The sequence below is a fragment of the Anastrepha ludens genome, chromosome 5 (assembly GCF_028408465.1).
Source record: "Anastrepha ludens isolate Willacy chromosome 5, idAnaLude1.1, whole genome shotgun sequence".
Lineage (NCBI taxonomy): Eukaryota > Metazoa > Arthropoda > Insecta > Diptera > Tephritidae > Anastrepha > Anastrepha ludens.
In genome coordinates, this window is record NC_071501.1 from 16,975,491 (window position 1) to 16,997,555 (window position 22,065).

The 22,065-nt window shown below is 36.8% G+C and overlaps 4 protein-coding genes across 6 annotated transcripts; 2 read left to right on the top strand and 2 right to left on the bottom strand.

Annotated features, from left to right (window-relative positions):
* Positions 1-218: 218 nt before the first annotated feature.
* On the top strand, positions 219-10,434 carry LOC128865110 (vacuolar protein sorting-associated protein 41 homolog). 2 transcript variants are annotated; one of them, XM_054105089.1, is made up of 15 exons: positions 219-395; positions 466-591; positions 648-821; positions 883-1,003; positions 1,101-1,299; positions 1,363-1,517; positions 1,582-1,768; positions 1,848-1,988; positions 5,296-5,364; positions 5,439-5,840; positions 5,908-6,094; positions 6,167-6,400; positions 7,144-7,270; positions 7,489-7,592; positions 9,223-10,434. In XM_054105089.1, exons 1-15 carry the CDS (start codon positions 366-368, stop codon positions 9,535-9,537), a joined length of 2,571 nt encoding a protein of 856 aa, XP_053961064.1. In that variant the 5' UTR covers positions 219-365; the 3' UTR covers positions 9,538-10,434. The 2 variants fall into 2 exon arrangements, with proteins under 2 accessions (XP_053961064.1, XP_053961066.1); XM_054105091.1 differs by having other exon boundaries at positions 469-591.
* LOC128865113 (beta-1,3-galactosyltransferase 6) lies at positions 3,365-5,088 on the bottom strand. 2 transcript variants are annotated; one of them, XM_054105093.1, is made up of 2 exons: positions 4,995-5,088; positions 3,365-4,935 (listed from the first exon to the last, which is right to left on the bottom strand). In XM_054105093.1, exon 2 carries the CDS (start codon positions 4,714-4,716, stop codon positions 3,547-3,549), a length of 1,170 nt encoding a protein of 389 aa, XP_053961068.1. In that variant the 5' UTR covers positions 4,717-4,935; positions 4,995-5,088; the 3' UTR covers positions 3,365-3,546. The 2 variants fall into 2 exon arrangements, with proteins under 2 accessions (XP_053961068.1, XP_053961069.1); XM_054105094.1 differs by having other exon boundaries at positions 3,365-4,949.
* A 384-nt stretch (positions 10,435-10,818) lies between the features above and the next one.
* LOC128865114 (60S ribosomal protein L5) lies at positions 10,819-12,438 on the bottom strand. Its single transcript, XM_054105095.1, has 4 exons — positions 12,328-12,438; positions 11,888-12,151; positions 11,367-11,804; positions 10,819-11,114 (listed from the first exon to the last, which is right to left on the bottom strand). The coding sequence occupies exons 1-4, from the start codon at positions 12,328-12,330 to the stop codon at positions 10,923-10,925; spliced, it is 897 nt and encodes a 298-aa protein (XP_053961070.1). The 5' UTR covers positions 12,331-12,438; the 3' UTR covers positions 10,819-10,922.
* An 863-nt stretch (positions 12,439-13,301) lies between these two features.
* LOC128865112 (protein-associating with the carboxyl-terminal domain of ezrin) lies at positions 13,302-16,515 on the top strand. The gene is made up of 4 exons (XM_054105092.1): positions 13,302-13,716; positions 13,777-13,962; positions 14,058-15,650; positions 15,709-16,515. Exons 1-4 carry the CDS (start codon positions 13,513-13,515, stop codon positions 16,081-16,083), a joined length of 2,358 nt encoding a protein of 785 aa, XP_053961067.1. The 5' UTR covers positions 13,302-13,512; the 3' UTR covers positions 16,084-16,515.
* The last annotated feature ends 5,550 nt before the right edge of the window (positions 16,516-22,065 follow it).

Consider the following 22,065-nt stretch of genomic DNA (forward strand, 5'->3'; position numbering starts at 1 on the left):
TCGAAGACTTCTTTAAAAAAGAATATCTAAAAACCCAGCGTGAATAGTTATCGTGTAAACTGGCTTACAAACTTACAGTCCTAAAAAATATGAACTATGCTTACAGCTGTAAAACACTTTGTGCAGATTGTGTTGGGTATAAAAAAATCTCACATACGGAATCTTTTTGCAGGGCGAAAGTTGCTGCAACACTGTTCAATGTTTTATGGAACAGCTGACCGAGCAATATCTTGTAAATTTTGTTTTGTTCTAGCAGACAAGTGCAGTTTTACATTTAGTATTAAATAGAAAATGAAATAGAGTAAGGGCTCTTAAAATAAATAAAAATAATATACATTTAAAACATTGATCTCCGCATCTTCACCATGGCTGAGCAAGAGCATGTTAACAACAGCGTAAGTGATAACAAGAGACAAAACAAAAAATCATTTCAACTATAAACAGCTGCTCATAAAAATATTTTAGCAGGATACAGAAACTGAAAGTACGGAGGATGAAATTGAACCAAAATTTAAATACCAACGCATTGCTAACGATCTACGGAAGATTCTCAACTCAGATGTTGTGACTTGCAGTGCTGTTCATCCAAAGGTTTGATTTTTCATAATATGAGTTGGATTTCCAATACGATTAAATCTTTCTCTTAGTTTTTAATGTTCGGCACATTCTTGGGTCGTGTCTACATATTCGACCATCAAGGCAATTCGGTGACTTCACATCTTTCAGATGGACCAAACGATTTTTCACATACTGTCGCTGTCAATCATATAGATGTGGACTCGAAGGCAGAATATGTGGCCACCTGCTCTGACGACGGCAAGGTGAATGCGAGCTTATTATTCAAAAACATTTCCGTAAAAAAATCAGTAAATCATTTTTTAGGTAAATATAACCGGCCTATTCAGTGATGAAAATAATCAGAACTTAAACTTGGGGAAATCGATAAAGGCTGTTGCTCTAGATCCCGATCCAAAGACAAGTGCCGGTAAACGATTTGTTGTAGGTAAGAATTGGTATAAATGTGTATAGTGATAATTATGTAAATATAATTACTATTTGATCCACTAGTATTACTGCTTTGAATAATATTTGCTTTACAGGCGACGATAAGCTCACGCTATACGAAAAAAATTTTCTAAAAAAGCTAAAAACAACAGTGCTATCTAGCGCCGAGGGATATGTGCTATCAGTATGCTGGAATGGTCCCTTTGTGGCATGGGCGAGTTACCTAGGAGTACGTGTCTATGATCTAAATGAAAAGTGTTCACTAGGTCTTATGAAGTGGGAAGAGCCAGCCAAGTAGGATATTTAAATACTGAATTTGTATATATATTTAGATACTAAAATTTCTTATTTTTTTAGTGCGCGTTTAGAAAATTTCCGATGTAATTTTCGTTGGTCAAATGCAACGACGTTGCTCATAGGTTGGGTAGATACAATACGAATCTGTGTGATACGTAGACGAAATTCCATTGAAGTAGCTTCACGAGAGCTACCAGGATATATAGTTGATCCCAGTATACAATTTTTTTTTTCAGTTCTATGATCATATAAATAAAATGCACATACATTTCATTACAGTATCCACATTTCAAACTACCTTTTACGTTTCCGGCCTGGCGCCACTCACATCCAATCAATTGGTCGTATTGGGTTGTCCAAAGGAGAAAGATGCAGAACGTAAGTCATTAAGACCTGTTCTCTGTGTTATGGAATATAAGTTGAATACCAGCGAAGAGATTTGCACAGACAGTCTGTCATTGCGTGGGTAAGCATAAATTACGAAATTCCAAAAAAAAATTAACAATATGAATATTTACAATGTGAATTTTTTTTCTGTTTGTTAGATATCAGGAATATACCGTCAATGATTACAGTTTGGGCTGCATTATTGAGGAAAATCGTTACTTTATTGTTGCACCAAAGGATATAGTTGTCGCTAGTCTATACGAAACGGATGATAGAGTCAAATGGCTGGTCGATCATCGGTAAGTTTACAGTTTAGTTACTGCTAGGGAGAATATTTGTTGTTTTTTAGTAAATACTGAAATGTCATCTAAAGTTACCAAACAAAAGCACTATGGTATTAGGGCCGGAACAATCGGGTGAACATTCTAACTCAAATAATATTTTTTTATTGCATGGTTGGCGTAATCAGAAGCAAAGCAACAAAATTGTTTACAAAATTAAAAATTTAATTAACGACACGCATTTATATCCGCATATCTGCAGTATGCGATTATATGGCCCAGAAAATTCCAACAATAATAACCAAACCGTAGTCATTGTATAACCTTTTGTACTTGTTCTATGTTCTTGAAGAGTTTTTCCCGACAGTACGGTATATTTTCCCGAAACCTCCCAGGTCTGCCAATATTCCAACAGTCTTTAAAAATATATAGAAAATATTTTATGCTTTTAAGTGGTTAGGGGTAGTCGGAGGCCCGAAAAAATGATGATTTTCAATATTTTTTTTTTTGCTAGTCAATTGCTTTATTTTACAAAAATAAAAACATAGCATTTATACATCATGTTTCGAATTGACTTTAGCAAAATTAAAAAAAAAAATGTATGTAATTGTAAAAGTTAAATTGTAAAGTTTTTTTTCCAAAATTAACAATATGGCGGCTTCAGGAAATATTTTTCAGATTTTCGAGAAAAAAACAGACCATTGTTTTAAAAAAATCGAAATTTTTGAAGAAAAATAAAATCCTTCGATCAAGCAAAAGTTTTTTATGTTTTTCAAAAGCAGTATACATTTTATTGAAATCCACCAAGCGGTTTTTAAGTTACAGTGATCACCAGTTCAAAAAACATAGTTTTAGAAAAAACGCATTTAAAGTTTTGCTATCGATTTATGTAGAGCCCAGGGGCCCTTTGTTAATGGTTGAATAACTGGAAAAGTATTTGTCAGATTCTCTTAAAATTTTTACACAATATTTTTAAGATATTATACTTTAAGAAAATGCAAAAAAAACAATTTTTTTAAATTTCTGACTATCCGTAACCCCTTAAAACAAAAACTTGGATTCGAGTCCCGGAAATTTTGATTCTTGACAAGTATTATGCCAAAAGTGGGCTCCTTGCGAGCTTTGAAACAAAATTTCTATAATTTCTTAACTTCGTTAATACGATTATCAATTCTTCTTAAATGGTAATTTGAATAACTCTGACTTCAAAACGGATAAAAGAAAAATTGATAGTAATCACTTAACCACCCGATATCTTCTTTACCTGCACAAGGGGCGAATAAAGATAAATTGGACCTATTGTAATGTGTTTACTATTTCACAAGTCAATGAAACTTTGTTTAGCTAAAGCATGTCGATAAATTTTTTGGGTACTTCTAAAAATCTGTTAAACTTCATATTATTTACTATTGTTTCTGTTTGTCTTTATTCATTCATAATATTTAGTAAATAATTTTTATTAAATAATCACTAGAGACACGGGTTTTCTTAATAATGTATGCACTTTTATATATTGTGCTTTTAAGTGCGTATTTGAAAATTAATGCTAATACTATTCGCTTATATTTATTACTGCTTATTTTACGACGGTATCACAGCATTTCTCGGCCGGCTTCGTCCAATCGTAGAAATATGGCCGTATAAGTTTGCTTTGTTCGTCCTCCTTTTCATCTTCCTTTCCGCCTTTTACACACACACTACCGTCATCAATTTGCTGCATTTCCTCCACATCAAGCTTGTGCAATACTATATGATAACGTCGACATTTACGTGGTTTATACTGTGTGTCAAAACGTGGATCGTGACGTCGATAGACGAAGCGCAGTGGTGCAAGCCATAAACCCATCGAAACATCCTCATTCGCGTAAGCGGACAATAGTTGTGTATTTGTTGCAATATGTAGGCAGATTTTATGTGAAATGACATATCCACCACCCATGGCATATGTTACATAATGCGTAGATAAATGGTAATTTGGATCACCCCATTTTCCCTTCGTTTTCACATTCGCCCTACCGAGAAAGTAACCCCAATATAGAGCTGGCAAAGGGTGTCCATTATACTCTTTGCTCTTACGCACTAATTTACGGTCATATGACACGAGTTCATTAAGCAAAATGTCCAACTTCACATATGTATCGTCATCTGATTTAAGTAGATAACTGAATTCATAGTGATTTGTAAGCACTTCTATGGAGTGCAGCATCTTTTCAGTTAAATTTTCGAAGTTATCTCGTAAACGCGGCAAAAGCAGCATATCACCATACAGGCTCTGCTCTCTGTCCAACTCTGCACGCAATCCGGCTGGCATTCCGTCCGTGCCAACGGCAAAAAAATGTTTTACTCTTAAAAGTCGTCGTGTTGATTCTGCATTATTTAGGTTGTTATCGAACCAATTAAGATATGCAGTCAAACGATTCGATTGATCTGATACACTCTCCATTTGCAAATGACCACTCTCTGTATATTTCGGTAGATAAATCAAATCTTCAGGATAGTAAGGCATTTCCAGTGGTTGACCAAGACGCAACCATGTTTGTCGAATTTTTTGTCGCCGATTAACATTTTGTGGTGCCGTTGCCACCAATATCATTAGAAAGATATCCGGATGCGGCTCCATTCTACTTATACCGCTTTTATGTGTCAAACACTTTTCGACGTTATTCAGCATACTGCTGAGAAAGCAGCCGAAGAAAAAAGCTACCATTGCGGTAAAAAGTGTTATTAAGTTATTCATGCGCCTCATTCTATAAGAATGCACAGTTCTGGTACTCCTTATTTCAGTTTCACGCTCCGCTTGGCGTGTTTGAAACGAACGAGCAGATGGACGAATAATTGTGAAGCTGTAACCCTACTGCAGCACCCTAGTAAACTTTGTGGATTGGTCGAATGCATATGTAGCTGTGTGTGTATAGCGCGCCTCTACATGCTGCCTGCCAGCGATGAGCATGTATTTCGTTTTCAACTGCAATTCAGAAACTTTTAACTTCAATAAGTAAACTTTTGTTTTTATTTACTGCTCACCTTCACAGATAATTAATTATTAATTTGTTTTTTATAAAGCCGCGGTGCCAAGTTTCACTTGTTACCGATTTTTCATCTGTTTTATTGACAAAAGACAAAACAGTGGTGCCACTTTGCAGGTTTTACGTGCCTGCGCCAAAATTGAACTTCCGTTACCCGTTTCGAAAAAGGGGGAACATTGTTTGAGGAAATTAAAAAATAATTGCTAGCTTTTTAATGTAGAAATAAAATGGTCTAATTAACACCAACAGTTTTCATTTCATAAATAAATTTCAATAAATTCATTAATTATTTTTTATAGCAAATTTGAAGAAGCCATGGAAGTTATATCAACACACGGCGGAAGTTGGTCGTTACTGTCTGTGGCCAAGTATGCATCCCTATTATGCTCTCTTTTTTTTTTTTTTTAACTTTTGACTGCAAAATACAATATTTTCTCCACAGATTGTATATAAATCACCTGCTCGCTATGAAGCAATACGATGACGCTGCTAAATTATGCCTACGCGTTTTAGGGAATAAAAAATCACTTTGGGAGGAGGAAGTTTTCAAATTTGTCAAGTGCCAGCAATTGCGCTCGGTTAGCGCTTATCTACCTACCTCTGACGACTGTAAACTTGATCCTCACGTATACGAAATAGTGCTGTATGAGTATTTGAAATTCGACGCCAAAGGATTTCTAAATCTCATCAAGGAATGGCCATCCCATTTGTACAATTGCAAGGCGGTCATCAATGCAATACACGATAATTTTCGCAAACAGAATGCGAATGAATTATTGGAGGCGCTGGCAATACTCTATTTGCATCAGCGCGACTATGAAAGTGCATTGAGAATGTACTTAAAGTGAGTTGTTAAAAAATAAAAATAAAAATAAAAATGTTTAAAGCAATTTAATTTTATTTAACTGTAGATTGCAAAACGCAGATGTATTCGAAATGATACGTCGTTATAATCTGTATGATGCGATACATAAAATGATCATACCACTCATACAGCTGGATCGGGAGCGTGCCTTTAAGATTTTATTCGAAAAAAATAAAATTCCACCAGAAATTGTTGTACAGCAATTAGAGCAAAATCAAGAGTATTTATATTGGGTGAGAATGCGCGAATAAACTTACGTACATATATAAAAATTTGTATAGCTAAAAAATGATTTGTTTCTACAGTATTTGGATGCTTTGGACAAGGTGAATAAAAGCGGTAAATATCATTGGAAATTAGTGAATTTATATGCAAAATATGAGCCTGAAAAATTGCTACCATTTTTGAAACGATCCAATCACTATCCAATGCAAGAGGCATTGGATATATGTAAACGCGAACTATTTTATCCCGAAATGGTTTATTTGTTGGGACAGATGGGCAATACTATAGAGGCATTAAACATAATTATTGAAAAGGTAAGTATAACTCATAATACCGTTCATTTGCTGGAAGATTATCACAACTCCAGAAATCGAAAATTCGAGAAAAACGGCGTACGGCACACTAGGCAGGGCTGGTTTATTGGAGCAGCAGCCCTTGATAGGGGAAAAACCCGAGTCATTCCGGTAACGTAGAACCGGCTGCCATGGGAATGAGAAAAACTGCGTCGAAAGTTTTTAGTTTACTATGCCTCCCTATGTAAAGGCTTCAAAGTAAAGGCACATTTTCAACTAATAAGATACTTTTAATAGATATCGACATGCATTTTATACATCATAATAGAAGAGCAGATGGTCGTAGCCGTTCCCACTAAAGTCGGTTTAACGTGACAGGAACGACTCGAATTTATATTCAGCCAAGAACTGTCACTTCAACAGCATTCCCCGTATATGTATGGGGAATGTTTATGCTGTTACAACAACACCAACAACAACAGGTGTTCAGTCGTCGTTCAGTCAACGCGCCCACGATAGTCGGTTCTGCGTATCCGGAACGACTCGAATTTATATTCGGTCAAGGACTTCAGCAGCGTTACCCGTACATTTAGGGGGAATGCTTATACTGCTACAACAACAACAACAACAAGTGGTCAGTACAATTCACTTAACGAAACAATTGTTTTGGATTAGAACACTTTTCCAGCAAATGACCAATATATACATACATACATATGCGCTTGTTTACGCTCTTATAACCTAACTTAATGAAATTGTTTTAGATAAAAGACATTGAAATGGCTATTGAGTTCTGCAAGGAACGTAATGATTCGGATTTGTGGAATATATTGATCGACGAGTCAGTCAAGGAGCCCGCCATTGTGCTTAAACTGTTAGACGGCATAGTAGGTAAGTAATTTAATTTGAGTGGCATCAAACAAATCCGCCAATTAGTGTATTCAAACGATCCGGATAACTACTGAATTTTGCTTAGTTGTAGAGACCGTCCGTCTATCTGTATACGTACATGTATATAAATTAAGCCTTCAATCTTTCATATCGTAATAAATATTATTAGTACGTGCTATTGAAGGCAGACTCTAATGTTATTTGTAATATTTTCACAGATTATGTCGATCCTGTCGCAGTGGTTGAAAAAATCAAACTTGGCCAGAAAATTCCAGGCTTACGCGATGCTGTCGTCAAACTTTTGTGGGACTATCGCTTACAGGTAGGTCCGGATGTTTTGCATTAAGAAAGAAAGGTAATGAAAACAATACAAATATAGGTATATTATTAAATATATGTATTTTTTTCATTTAATTGAACTTTATTTTAAATTATAAAGCACCAAAACTCATATATTTGCTTAAAGAAAAATAGAAAAAAACCATATTCGGACTCTTTTGCACTGATTTGTGTTATAAACATTATCACGATATTGCTTTGTTAAAATGTAACGGTATTTGCCCCGTTAGTTTTTTTTTTTTTTGCTTGTTGCTAGCTCGTTGTCAATCTTTCATTGCTGTATTTTTGCATTGTTGTTTGACCTGTGAAGTGATTAACTTGATTTTAAATTCAATAAAATAAAAAATCTTTAAAAATGAGAAAAACGCCAAAAGACATTGAAAACAATGTAATAAATTCATGGCGTAAAATTGCTGAAAAGTTAAATTTAAGTAAATCTACGGTAAATGATGTAATAAAACGATGTAATGTAGCTTGCAATAATAACCAGAGGGTCGACCAAGACTGCTTTCTGATGGTGATGCCCGGCAGATGGAGCGTTTGCTGCACGATAAGACCATCAAGACACCAAAAAATGCAAAAAAAAAATATTGGCAAGGATGTCAGTTGCTGGACGGCCAGACGCGCATTAAAGAGAATTGGTTTAGTAGCCAGTGTGAAAAAGAAGAAGTCAGCACTTTCCGATAGAAATGTGAAAAGATGCCTTCATTTCTGTAAGACCCACAAAAAGTGGACGGTAGATGACTGGAAACGTGTTATTTGGAGCGACGAAACGAAAGTGAACAGATACCAGTCTGATGGAAAAGAATATTATTGGCATAGGCCGCATGACCGCATCCAAAAGTACCATGTGAAGGAAACGATGAAACATGGTGGCGGCAGCTTTATGGTGTGGGGATGTTTTACCTGGTGGAACATTGGACCTTTGGTGAGAATCCATGGTATAATGAAGAAGGAGGATTATTTGAATATTTTCCACACAAATTTACCGGGTTTGTTGACGAGAGTGCTTATCCAGCCGAAGAAGTTGTTTTTCAACAAGACGGGGATCCGAAGCACACGGCTAAAATAGTTTCCACCTGGCTACAAAACCAAACTTTTAGGACAATGGAATGGCCTGCACAGAGTCCAGATCTGAATCCCATAGAAAACTTATGGGCTATTGTTAAGAGGGGAGCATATGAAAACTCTCCAAAAAATGTTGACGAGCTTTGGGAGAGAATAAAACATGTATGGCGAGCTCTTGACCATGATATCATCCAAAAGTTGGTAGAGAGTATGCCAAAACGTATTGAAAGCGTAATTAAAAATAAAAGCATTTGGACGAAATATTGAATTGGCAACATTAATTGATTTTCAGCAAATCCCGCAATCAGTGCAAAAGTGTCCGAATAATGGAATTGTTGTTTTTTTCTATTTTTCTTGAAGCAAATATATGAGTTTTTGTGCTTTATACTTTAAAATAATATTCAATTAAATGAAAAAAATACATATATTTAATAATATATGTACCTATATTTGTATTGTTTTCATTACCTTTTTCTTAATGCAAAAGATCCCCGGACAGTTTTGCTTTCCACTGTATATTGCAAGGTATTTATTTATAATTTTAGGTGGAAATTCGCAAAAGCGCGCAAAAGCTTCAACTAGAATTCTACTACGATCAGCATGCCAGAGTGGTAAACACACAAAATCGAGGTCGGTATATTTCCTCTTCCGAGCGGTGCTTGAAATGCAATCGCTCTGTACTCAGTATGAACGAAAACATTGCTCCTCTTAATGATATTGTCGTATTCTTATGTGGTCATGTTTATCATACTAACTGTGTACCTGGTGGCATCGGCAATGAACACTGTGAATTTTGCAATCCTAGCGATTTCAATCAAGAAGACGACTTCGCACTGCTTTTGCAATATAGTAGAAAGTAATAATTTTCAATAACTCGATGACTTTGAGCTGTTGTCTTGTAAGCGACTTTATCTTCATCCATACGAGGTCTGTTAGAAAAGTATCCGACTTTGTTTTTTTATTTCTAACACCTGACAAATTTGAATTACGCGCGCTTGCATAAGCAGACCTGTAACCTTCCTGCACTTGTGTGAATTTTTTCCCGTCTGTCGCTAGCGTCAGTTGCTCTCGTCAAGCAGTGTGAACGTAACATGGTATTTAGTGATCTCGTCCGTTTGATACTTTTCTAACAGACCTCGTATGTAATGAATTCAATCATAAAACCAAAATTTTTGTATATTCATGAAGGCCTTAAATTACGCCCCAAAACGACGTAAATTTTTTCCAAATAAATTTTTTTTTAAGAATATTCCAAAGATTGCAATTAATAATGCATATTGAATTAATATTTATTATAATGTGCAATTCATACAAAATTAAGAAATTCGGCATGCGCAAATATATGAAAATTGCGATGCTTGCGATCCTGGTGATAAATTCAAATCGTTAGTTTATTTTATTAAATGTCGCTCGATATTCGTTCAACATCAACAGTTCAAAGTCTCAAATTAAGATAAAAGACTACTTACCATATTTGTGTTTGTAGATATTATTTATAAAATTAAATTCGTAAGGCAACTCCCACTTAGAAAGTTAGAAGTAAATCTATGCATTAAACTTTCATTTTCTGCACAATGTACATTGTATTGTTAGCTAATTAGACGTAAGCAATTTTACAGGTTCTCCGGCTTTTTTTCATTTGAGCTCACTTGTGTAAGGCTCCCACGAGTAAACAACATTTTCCTTGACATTTTTTCGCTTTCATGTACTATTACATACTCTTATTTAATTATTAAACACTAAATCGTATGATAATAAAGCTTTTTATATGTATAATTCATTGATTTATTTTCAAATTTACTAAGGGGTTGGGTCGGCTTTCACTTTGGGGAAGTTTAATTTACACCCATGTAAACGACTGTTAAAACGTTTCCACGAGTGGATTTATATCCCACCAAGGACTGCCTAGCCATATTCCCGTATTTGTATGGCGAATATCTATACTACTACAACAACCACTATTGTCAAAACTTCGTTCCCACGACAGTCGGTTCTTCGCTACCGCAGCGACCCGAATTTATATTCGGTGTATTCCCCGTGTATGTATGTCAATTGTTTATGTTGCTATAACAAGAACTGTCGAGACTTTTCAGCATAATCATTTCCACTACCTCTTGCTGTCAACTAAATAAAAAATAAGATTTTTTACTGTAAATAAAGTCCTATTTTATTATCTTTATAATAATAAAGTTTCAGAGAAAAATCAATTTGAAAATTTCTCCCTCACACGTCCGTTTAAGGTCATTTAAGCCTCCGACTCGGACTTCAGCTTGACGATGTAGGCAGCCTTGTGTTCGGCAACCTTAGTCTTGCGCTGTTCATTCGTGAGTTTCTTAGCATTCCACCGTTTCTTCACGCCGCCGCTCTTAGTTTCCTTCTTCTTGTGGGTAGGATCGGCGCGAATGGCTTGGTGGGCTTTCTTGTAGATAGTTTCAAGCTGTAAAATATATGTATGAATTAGTTTTATATTGCACCCCTACTTTCATAGACATAATTGTGGTGCATTTGAAAAATGTACGACCATAACAGGAAATTTATCACATAAAAAGGAGTGATAAATTGCGAACACAGGTCCTAAGCAATTTATGTGGTCCACTTTTGGCACAGCCGGCGTCGTGGGTAACAAGACACAGCGGTAATTTTTAAAATGGACATACCAATATTTGCAATACACTAAACGAATACTCACATCGTCAGCACGGATTCCTAATTTGATGTAACGGCTGAATTGGCGCTTGAAGCTCTCCTCATCATTCTCCTCAAGAGTGCGCATGTAATCGGCAACATGTTGACCGAAAATGTGAGCACGGTGCACATCAGCATTGAAGCTCTTGGCCTCTGCACTATAGCCGGGGAAGCGCTTCACCGAGTGTGGGATGTTTAAACCACCATCGACAGCACCCTTCATGGCACCGAATACACGAGCACCAGTGGTTGTACGTGCAAGACCAACATCCAAGTAGCAACGGAAAGCGCCTGGACCTTCATCGACAGGTTCAACGTTGTACTCTTCACCGGTAACTTCAGTGCAACCACCATAAAGGGTATCCAGACCCAATTTGTTGAGAATGCGACGAGCTACTAACAAACCAGTGCAGTATGCGGCAGCGTAATTGGTCAAACCGACCTAAAAACAAAGTATTATTAATAAACAACAAAGTAACATAACCTCAATTATTGGGAATGCTCCTCATGCTTTATATTACTTACCTTAATGCCATACTTGGGCAGTTCATGGGAATAGGCAGCGCATACAACACGATCACCTTCGATTCTGGCATAGGCGATTTGTACAGTGATATCCTTGTTGGACAGACGTACAATCAAACGGTATTTGGGAGTGTTGTACTTATTCTTGTCTTGGAAGATGAGACGTTTCCTGGCATAGTAATCAGTTTTACCCTCACGACGCCTGCGGAATTTGACCTGGTAGCGCTTGAAGTACTGCTTGTTCTTGACTACTTTGACGAAACCCTGCGGAATTGCACAAAAACACAAGACATTAGTTTAGCCTTACATAGCTTTTTGGGTGATACTGAATCACAAAATTTCAGAGGCATCGATGCGTTATATTAAAAAAAATTACTTTATTGCTTTTCACTGAAATATCGCGGCTTCATACATAGCTGAATTTCGATTTATCAACTCACCATTTTTACGAAAGTTTTAATTTAATTTACACCGACGTGAAATACGCGATGTCTTCACACGTAGGTGAAAGAAAAAAGAAAGGGATGACAATATTCAATATCACCAATTGCGTTGACAGAACGGAAGCCAAATTACCATTTCAAAACGCAGCCAACTTTGCTGACAGTTGGCAAGGTTGCAATCAAACAAGTCAGTTTTGCTGCAAATTATGTATCTATCGTTTTTTTTCATTTTTTATTTGATTTTTACTCCTTGTTGTTTATGTAAGAATATAAATCATTTCGCATACTTATTTAAGAAATGATTGAACCGACGTGGAACCGACTGCCTTGCACATTGCTCGGTTCTAATACATTTTAAATTGTATATAGATATATATATGTATAGAATTAGCGCTTAAACTCGTTTTGGGTGTTTTAACTCGATTTCGAACGGCCGACCTTTTTTTTACGAGGAGCTTTTTCATAGCAGAAATTCACTCGGAGATTTGCTATTGCCTGCTATTTGAAAAAACTTGTTCTTCGGAGATTCGAGCTCACATTCTCCAAATGCCGAATGGTAGTCACGCACCTACTTATTCGACTATGACTACCGCCTTACTAAATACAAATGTAATATTAATGTAATAATAATATTAATCTCTCTTAATTGGCGTTTACTCCGGACAGTTTTGCAAAGACAATAGCAATGCATTCCCCCTTTTTTACTAATGCATACATAATTTGAAGACAGTAAATTTGGCAAAAGATATGACGTAATTCGGCAATGTTTCGTTTTTGCTTATATGGTATTTATATTTTTTTGAAGTCAAATGTACTCAAATTTGTGAAAATTTCATTTTGGATAATTATTATTGAAAAAGTGCTGTTAGAAACACAAACACATATTGAATGTTTCAGACAGTTAAATGCATCCGTTCCTTTTTATCAGCTGTGTTATCGAGTCTCGTTTTAATATGCTCAACACAAATTTGACACAAATACTGCAAAACGTCAAACAATTGAAATGTAAAGTTGTCATATTGTATGTAGAAAGTTTGTAAATCCAATTGTATACCGATAAGATTTAGCGAAAAATGTAAAAATAAAGTAAATGTGTTAACCAAAAGCACAATCTCTATAAAAATAATACGAATTGGTCGAACGTTTCCGCGCCGAGACAGCGTTATTTACACATCACGCGTAATGGGAAACGACAGTAGCAGATTAAAGGGATTAGTAATTGATAAAAACTCTGTGGAGGCAAATGATTTTTGGACGCTTTACAATGCAGAATCGCCAACCACATCTAATGAAGACGGAAAGCAGCTACTTTCCGTTTTTCAAGGTGAACCGGTAGTAAGTGGACAACTGTGGGTGATACAGGGGCCTTTGGAACGGGCTATCAAGGTGAGGAATAAACAGAAAATAAGTAAAAATAAACTCATAATAAATTGCAAATTCCCGTAGAATTTAAAAATTTATCGCCATCCGTACATATTGAAATATGTAACCACATGGGAACAAGGTGGCCAAAAACATTTAGCAACAGAACGTGTACGCCCTTTGACTACTATTTTATCAACACAAACCAATCTACAGGCTTGCCTTGGTTTACGAACTATTCTATGCAGCTTGATATTCTTGGTAGAGAAGGTAAGTGAGATTTTCTAGTGTGGTATTTAATGCATCATAACCAACCACTTCCTAGACATGAATGCTTTTAATTTGAATTTCGAATTTTATTACAGGCTCTGGGACGTCATCTCAACATTTGTATCTCATCAATTTACACCACAGACGATGGCAGTTGGCGTTTAGCCGGCTTTGAATATGTATGGAAACACAAAGAGATCACAAAGTCTTTACTTGATTTGGTGAAAACATATCGATATGCTGCTGCAATTGACCCTAGTGAGTGTAAGGATAATAATAGCGATGCCATTGAACAGTACGCCTTCGCAACGCTCTGCGAAGAGGTATTGAATAAGTGCAGCAAAAAGGAGACCACTGAAACCCCACATGCACAAGAATTTCGCGAGTATTGTGCCACCCACCTAAAGCATAGTAACGCACAGTTACGACCACGTCTTTCGGCAGTACTATTACACCCATATTTTAATCACGAATTCGTACTTATACATTCCTTCCTGTTTGAATTGCCTCTAAAAAGTGTACAATCGAAGCAGGATTTTTTCACTGGTCTTATCGATCGATTACGCTATTTCAATGAAGAAGTTGTAGGTGCGCAATTAGCTGCCGATCTGCTCTCACGTATGGTCTTACTTGATCCCACAGCGCAGCTATGCGTTACACCCTATGTGCTTAAAACAAAAACTGATCACTCGGCGGCATTGTTCTCAAACCAGACGTACGTGCGCTACGTTATGCCACATATAAAGAAAATGTTTCGACTTAGAGATGCGCAAATACGATTAATATTGTTGGAATACTTCATGGAATTCATACGACTTCTTTCGAAGGATGAGTTATTGGAGTGCATACTGCCTTATTTGCTGGAGGGTATGAATGACACAAATGATGTGCTAGTGGCGAAAACACTTCGTTGTATGGCTGACCTAGTCCCGATATTAGGCGCGTCCACAGTAATTGGTGGAAATCGCACACGTATCTTTTCTGATGGTCGGCCGCAGGCAGCCGTATCCGATGCTACAACACATTGGGTTGAACCGCGTTCGATTACGCCTGTGATGGGTAATAATATAGACTACATGGTATCAGATAGTCCATTGCCCGACCACGTAGATTTAAGTGGCAGCTTTATTTCATTGCCTCAAATGGAAACAAATGAGCAGTTGGGTATGCCGCCCCGTTTAAGTCCAGACGGAGGTGAAGATGATAAAAGTGTTGCAATAGAGGACGACGCAGTAGCATCAGAACTCACTCAACAAGAAATAAGTGGTCGAAATATTATCGAAACGGTAGTGGAACCGGAAATCGTAAATAATAGCGATTCCGCAGCAATAACAGCTCAAAGTGTCGATGAATATTTCAATACAAGTACAAATGAGTTGTCAGCTGATGCTTCAGCAAATATTATAAATTTTAAAGAACCAGCCGTTAATGGCTTCCACAGTAGTGAGGTTGATGAAATAGAAGAATGGTCCGATTGGGAATCTGATGAACTTCTAAAGCGAAATAATACCACGACAGCCGATTTATCACCTGCATCAAATAACGGCTCCAAAATGTCGTTGATCACAAATACAGATAATGTAGCTTCTCACACTCCTACCACACTGCCTGTATTTAGTGCTGAAGTTACAACTCTACAAACAAAAACCACACCTACCGTCGAAAACTCGAAAGATCGGCTTGTAAAGGTAACTAAGCGTATGACATAGTAATTAGTTGCTTAAATTTTTCTTGCCTATTTTGCAGGCGTCTGGTAAAGAGACTCCAGCAGCAGCTGGTGCACATTATACGCGCACTCTGAAAATCAATGATGACCTCAACGCCTTTGATATCGTCGTTCAAAAGACAGCGACGCCCCAAACTGACGGTAGTACTGAGTTTGATTACTTTAAAGACATGGAACCAATTATTGAACCGAGTAGTAACAAAACGCCAGTAGCAGGGATTTTAGCAAACAATTCGCCATCAAATACAACGAATTTGCCAAAAAAAGATGATTATGATGAAATAGTAATCGATAATAGCCGATTTGCGGCAATGACTATTAATGCAGACGACAACTCTGCTAGCGGTGATGGCTGGGGCGTGGACGATGATGTCGCGGATACGTGGAAAGAATAGTACGTTGCTGTTGTGCCAAAAACAGTAGTCAATGTAATCAACTTAGTACCACTACCGTTGACGACGAAGTCGACAATTTACGGCGAAGTTACCAATGGCCCTATACTTTGCTAAAATTATTCTAATGTTACTTTTATATTTAGACAAAATATGAAGGCGTTTGTAAAATGTGCATTGATCATCGTTTGCTCTCCAAATTACTTCCTTTGTCTAGAATTTTACATTCACTATTATGTTTTAGAGTTTACAGGGAAGTTACTTAGAAAATATACACACATACACCAACAGTGATTAATTCATTCTTGTAGATACATAAATACATTTTAATGCAGAAAATCAAAAAAGTCAAAAATAAGAATATTGTGTAACTGACTCCACACATTAAAAAAAGCATTAACAAAAGTAGTAAATTGGTATTTTACCCAGAATAATCGTGACATGTGTTTTTTTTTCTCCCTGGTCCAGTAATTTTATTCGTCACTTATATGCAATAAAACAGATTGCTTAAAATGGAATCTTTATTTCATTAATTGAATTTAATTACACATCTTTTTTGATGAGTTATATCATTATTCTTTTAAATATTTTTTTTTAATAATAATTAGGTTAGGTTAGCCTGGTTGGCAATAAGTCACGCATAGACCTTTTGGTCCCTATCCCTAGCGATACCAGATGGAGACCGACCTCTATGAATACTGAAAGTAGACATCATGTAGGATGTCAGCGCTTTTGGCGAATCTAAACAGAGCTGGAAGATCCGCTTTTGAGACGCCCTCCAGACCCTCAAGCAATGGGTATTCCAGGCAATTTAAACGCGTTTTTAATAATGCCGAACAGACGCACAGAAGGGGTTCTAAATTTCCTCAACATCCTCTCTGCATTTTCTGCATTTGTCCGTGTTAGCGATCCCTATCTTGTACGCATGTGCAGCCAATAGATTATGACCTGTCAGCATACCTATGATAGTTCTGCAGTCAGTTTTTTGTAGTTAGTTCTACATATAATATTGCTGTGTTGCATGTGATCAAATTAGTCTACCTAGCTTCCACTAGTTTTTTCATGTAGTCGTCCATTTCCTTGTACCATATAGAGTATTTAGCGGTTTTTGTATGTCGTTCTCTTGTTCAAATGGTAGTCTAACAGCACTTTTTGCTATCTCATCTACTATTTCATTTCCCATAATTGCTTTGTGACCAGGAACCCAATAGATATGCAGCCTACTGTTTGCGGCTAGCCTTTCTATGGCCTCGCCGCTCCGTTGAACAGTTTTGGACTTAATACAATATGAGCTTATTGTTTTTATTGCTGCTTGACTGTCCACGTATATATTATGGTAATTGTTGAGTTCTTTCTGCTTCTTGTGTAGGCTAGCTCCGCTCCCTAGTTTTGAGCAGTAAATGCCCGCTCCCACTCCGTCTAAAGTTGTAGAGCCGTCCTTATAGATGTGAAAAATCCTATGGCCAGGCTTCATACCTTTGTGCCATCCCTCCTTTTCAATTGTAGTACGAAACCCTCTCTCCCAATTAAAGTACAGCGTCATGTAGTCTGTGCAACCTAAGCTCCGCTTTCCAATTGAGCTGTGAATACTTCGACAGCCACTAACCTCCTCGCGGATTTCGCTGCCAGGTTTTCCGCCATAAAATCAATAGGTGGTATGCTGAGTATCATTTCCAGTGCCGCCGTTCGAGTGGTTTTCATCGCTCCTATTACGCACAGAGCAGCGAGTCGCTGAATCCTTTCCAGTGGCATTAAGTATGTCAGTTTTCTTGTCGCAGTCCACTATACTAAGGCCCCATACAGCAATATCGGGCCAACTACTGCCGTGTAGCACCAATGCATCAGAGAGGGTGATAGACTCCAAGTAACGCCCAGCACTCTCTTACATGCGTACAGCGCATTGCTGGCCTTTTCACCCTTTCTTCAATATTGTGCTTCCACAGCAATTTACTGTCTAGTATTACTCCGAGGTACCTCGCATGATCTTTGAGAAGTTGTTCGTTGTTGCCTAGCTTCGGGAGTTTCCACGCCGGGGCCTTGTACTTCCTGATAAAAAGTACCATGTCCGTTTTTTCAGCGTTTATCCCCAGCCCTGCGCGAGATGTCCCTTGGTGTACCGTTTTAAGTGTGTTATTCATTACATTACTGATGGTGTCCAGGTACTTTCCCGTAACTACTATAGCTATGTCATCTGCATATGCCACTAGCTTTGGTGCCCCTCCGCCATATTTCTTGAACAGTTCATTTGCTCAAAGTAACCATAATAGTACCCCACCTTGCGGAGTGCCTCTGCATGCATATTTGGTGACGCTCGTATCGCTCCATTCCGCTCTTATCTTCCTGCTAGCTAATAGTTGCCTTATCCATAGATAAACCGCGGGTTGCACATTAAGTGACTCTATGCTATTAAAAATAGCATCTTTCGTCACGCTGTTAAAGGCCCCTGATACATCTAGAAATACTCCTTAATAATATATTAATTTATTTAACTTTTTTTTACCTGCTGCATTACCACTTTGAAAATGATTATCGTTTAATTACCTGAACTTTAGACTTAATGTCAGTTCAATAAATTTATAAAAATAGATATGATATAATATCATGGTGAAAAAAAAATTCAGCAGATGTGGCCAATATCACACCGCTAACTACCTCTCAGCGAATTTTAAAGAATCGGCTGATTGGCTGACGTAACCGGGGTCATAATAGCGGTTTGTTCACGAAAAAACTGAGATTGCGTTAGAGAAATACGAATCAATCAATGACAACACTCCGATACAGTCTAAACAACGACTGATTGGACGAGTGTGTGATTATATGTGAAATAAGCCGGCAGAACTCTACTGCCGAATACCCGATGACATGGCAGCCGAAGTCACACATTCAATTTCGTGTTTCACTTTAACTGAAGGCCAAACTTAATAATCTATCAGCCTTGTAATAATATTAGCCACTTAAATCGTATTCCCAACTTCTTCAAAGCTTACCCTGTCTAGCAACTGAATACGCCATGGGACGCCTCTGTCTATGCTTCTATAAATTTGCTGAGTGAATGTAGGCATCAAACAGAGAGGAGTTCCATAGCACGAAACCCAAGAATGATAGAATTATCCACCGTGCACGACATTTACATATATACACGATGCAGAGAATTAAGAAGGTGTGTCCAACATTACACCGTGCACCGGCTCTCAGCGGTTTTGGAAGGAAAAGTTGATTTGCTGACGTAATGGGGGATGTAAGAGCGGTTTGTGTACAACTTCAGCCGACAGAAACTGAGATCGTGTTGGTAATGTAAGAAAAACTCAACACAACCATTTCTAATATTATTTTGTTGCCGTCTGAACAACGTCTGATTGAAAGAGCTTATGCTAGATTACGTGTGAAATGATTTAGCAGAGTTCTGTTAGCGAATCCCGTATGACGTAGCAGACGTGGTTAGTGCCACAATTTTGCTTGAGTTTGCCAAGCCTTGTAATCTATCATACTTGCCTACATAAGGGGTTCGGGGTAGTCAGAATTAAAAAAAAATTGAATTTTGTTTTTGCATTTCCTTAAAGTATTAAAAATATTGTGTGAAAATTTGAAGTAAATCCGAAGTAAATCCTTTTTGAGTTATTCAATAATTAACAAAGGCCACTCGGGGAAAAACTAACAAAAACTTTAAATGGCTTTTTCGCAAAACTATGTTTTTTGAACTGGTGATCTTACTTACTTACTTACTTAGGTGGCCATAACAACCCGTTACCGAGTTACGGCCTTACTAGCTCTCTCCAGGCGCCTCTGCTCCGCGCGCGCCTTCTCCAATTCTGTACACCAAGCGAGCATAGGGTTTCCTCCACCTGGTCTTTCCACCTTGAACTGGTGATCACTGTAACTTAAAAACCGCTTGGTAGATTTCAATAAAATGGATACTGCTTTTGAAAAACATAAAAAACTCGTGCCTGATCGAAGGATTTTTTTTCAAAATTTCGATTTTTTTTTAACAATTAACTGGCGGTTTTTTTCTTGAAAATCGGAAATATTTCCTGAGTCCGCTTTTTTAATTTTGAGAAAAAAGCTTCGATCAGTGCCAAAATTATCTATTAATAAACTAGTTTCTCTTGTCCGATTGATTTTAGATGAATATCCAAGGACTTGTGATGATCACCGCAAGGGACTTCTGGAGAAACGGGCTCCACACAAACAGCGATAACTTTTACAATTATTAATTTTTTTGTTTTTTTTTTTTTGAAATTTTGCTAAAGTCAAGTCGAAACATGATGTATTAAGGCTATGTTTTTGTTTTTGTAAAATAAAGCAACTGATTAGCAAAAAAAAATTATTAGAAATCATAATTTTTTTGAACCTCTGACTACCCCCAACCACATAATCTAAAAAAAAATACATATTTTTAGATAATTAAGTAGAAATGACCACAAACTCTTTTGCTGGAAGGACGCTTTAGCTCGAAAAATAAAAAAAGGCATCTTTCTGCAAATTAGCGATAGATAGTTAATTATTAAACTGCTACATTAATAAACATTTCTAACGAAAGTGCGACTTACCAAAATTAGCTCCGCTTGAATATTTTCAAATTGATTCCCCACTCAATCATAGGGGAGCATAAGTTTACATACATACACACATTCTACCGTTTAACATTGAAAACATTGTACGAATGAATTTGATACCAATGCTCAAGACGCTCACACTTGCACATGGGCGGAAAAGTCCCGGGACTAACACATAGATGACACTAGTTTTATTTCATTCACCTCTTTTTCAGTTAGTACTAACCTTAAACCGACAGCTGTTAAAATTTCATGATGTTCTATTCATTAGTTTGTGAGTTATTTTGCTAAGGGTGACGCTACTTCTGTTATTTTCAAAACAATGGATCAAAAGAATTTTCGTGTTTCAAGTGTACCCTGTTTCTTGATGGGGAAAAATATGGTTCAAGCAAAGCAATGACTTGAAAAGTGTTATGAGGACACCACTCCATCAGAAACAACAATAGAACGATGGTTTGCTAACTTCAAAAGCGGTCGTAGAGACACCGATGAAGCACAACGCAGTGGACGTCCAAATAAAGCAGTAACACCAGAAAACATCAACAAAATCCACAGAATCGTTTTTAATGATGCAAAACAATAGTGAAACTACATGAATTCGCCAGATTTTTCTCCCAGCGACTACAGGCCGTTCGCAGACCTAAAAAAATGCTCGCCGATAAGAAATTTCGCTCGAATGAAGAGTTTATCGCTGAAACTGATGCCTATGTGGAGGCAAAAGATAAATCGTTCTACAAAAGTGGCATTGAAATATTAGAGTGGCGCTGGAATGATTGCGTTGTTCTTGATAGGAGTTACGTTGATGAATAAAGCTAATTTTGAACAAAAAACGTGTTTTCTTTGTTACGCGCGTGTTTTCTCTTGGCTTATGCCATTTAGTAAAACACTTCTCAATATTGTTTTCTGTCAAATACTTTAGTATATTTCATAAATATGATACTTTTAAATAATTTGTCATTTTATATTTTAGTTTCCAAAATGTTTCGTGTTGCACTTTTAAAAGTTTAATAATTTTTACATTTTTTTTGGGTGATTTCGTTTAAACGATTTTCAAAATGCTTATATTTTCTTTTTTTACTTGTTGGAAATTTTAGCTATACGCTTTTAATGTTGTGCTACTTTTGCTTTTATTTTGTTTCTTCATTCGTTTGATGTAAATTTACGGGTTTTTTCATGCTAAAAATTTGTTTAAATGTAACTGGGTTTTTATCATTTTCATTTCATGCGCGCCACTACAAACTGTATGCAATACTTTGACATGAAAAAATATTGTCATACGCATACGATATTATTTAGCTTCGTTAAATACGGTTACATTTTTACATGATGAAATATTTATTTATGTATGCATGCGTGTGTGTGTGTGTTTACTACACAGTTGTTTCTGTTTCTTTTTGTTTTATTAATTTTTTACATAAATGTAAATGTAATT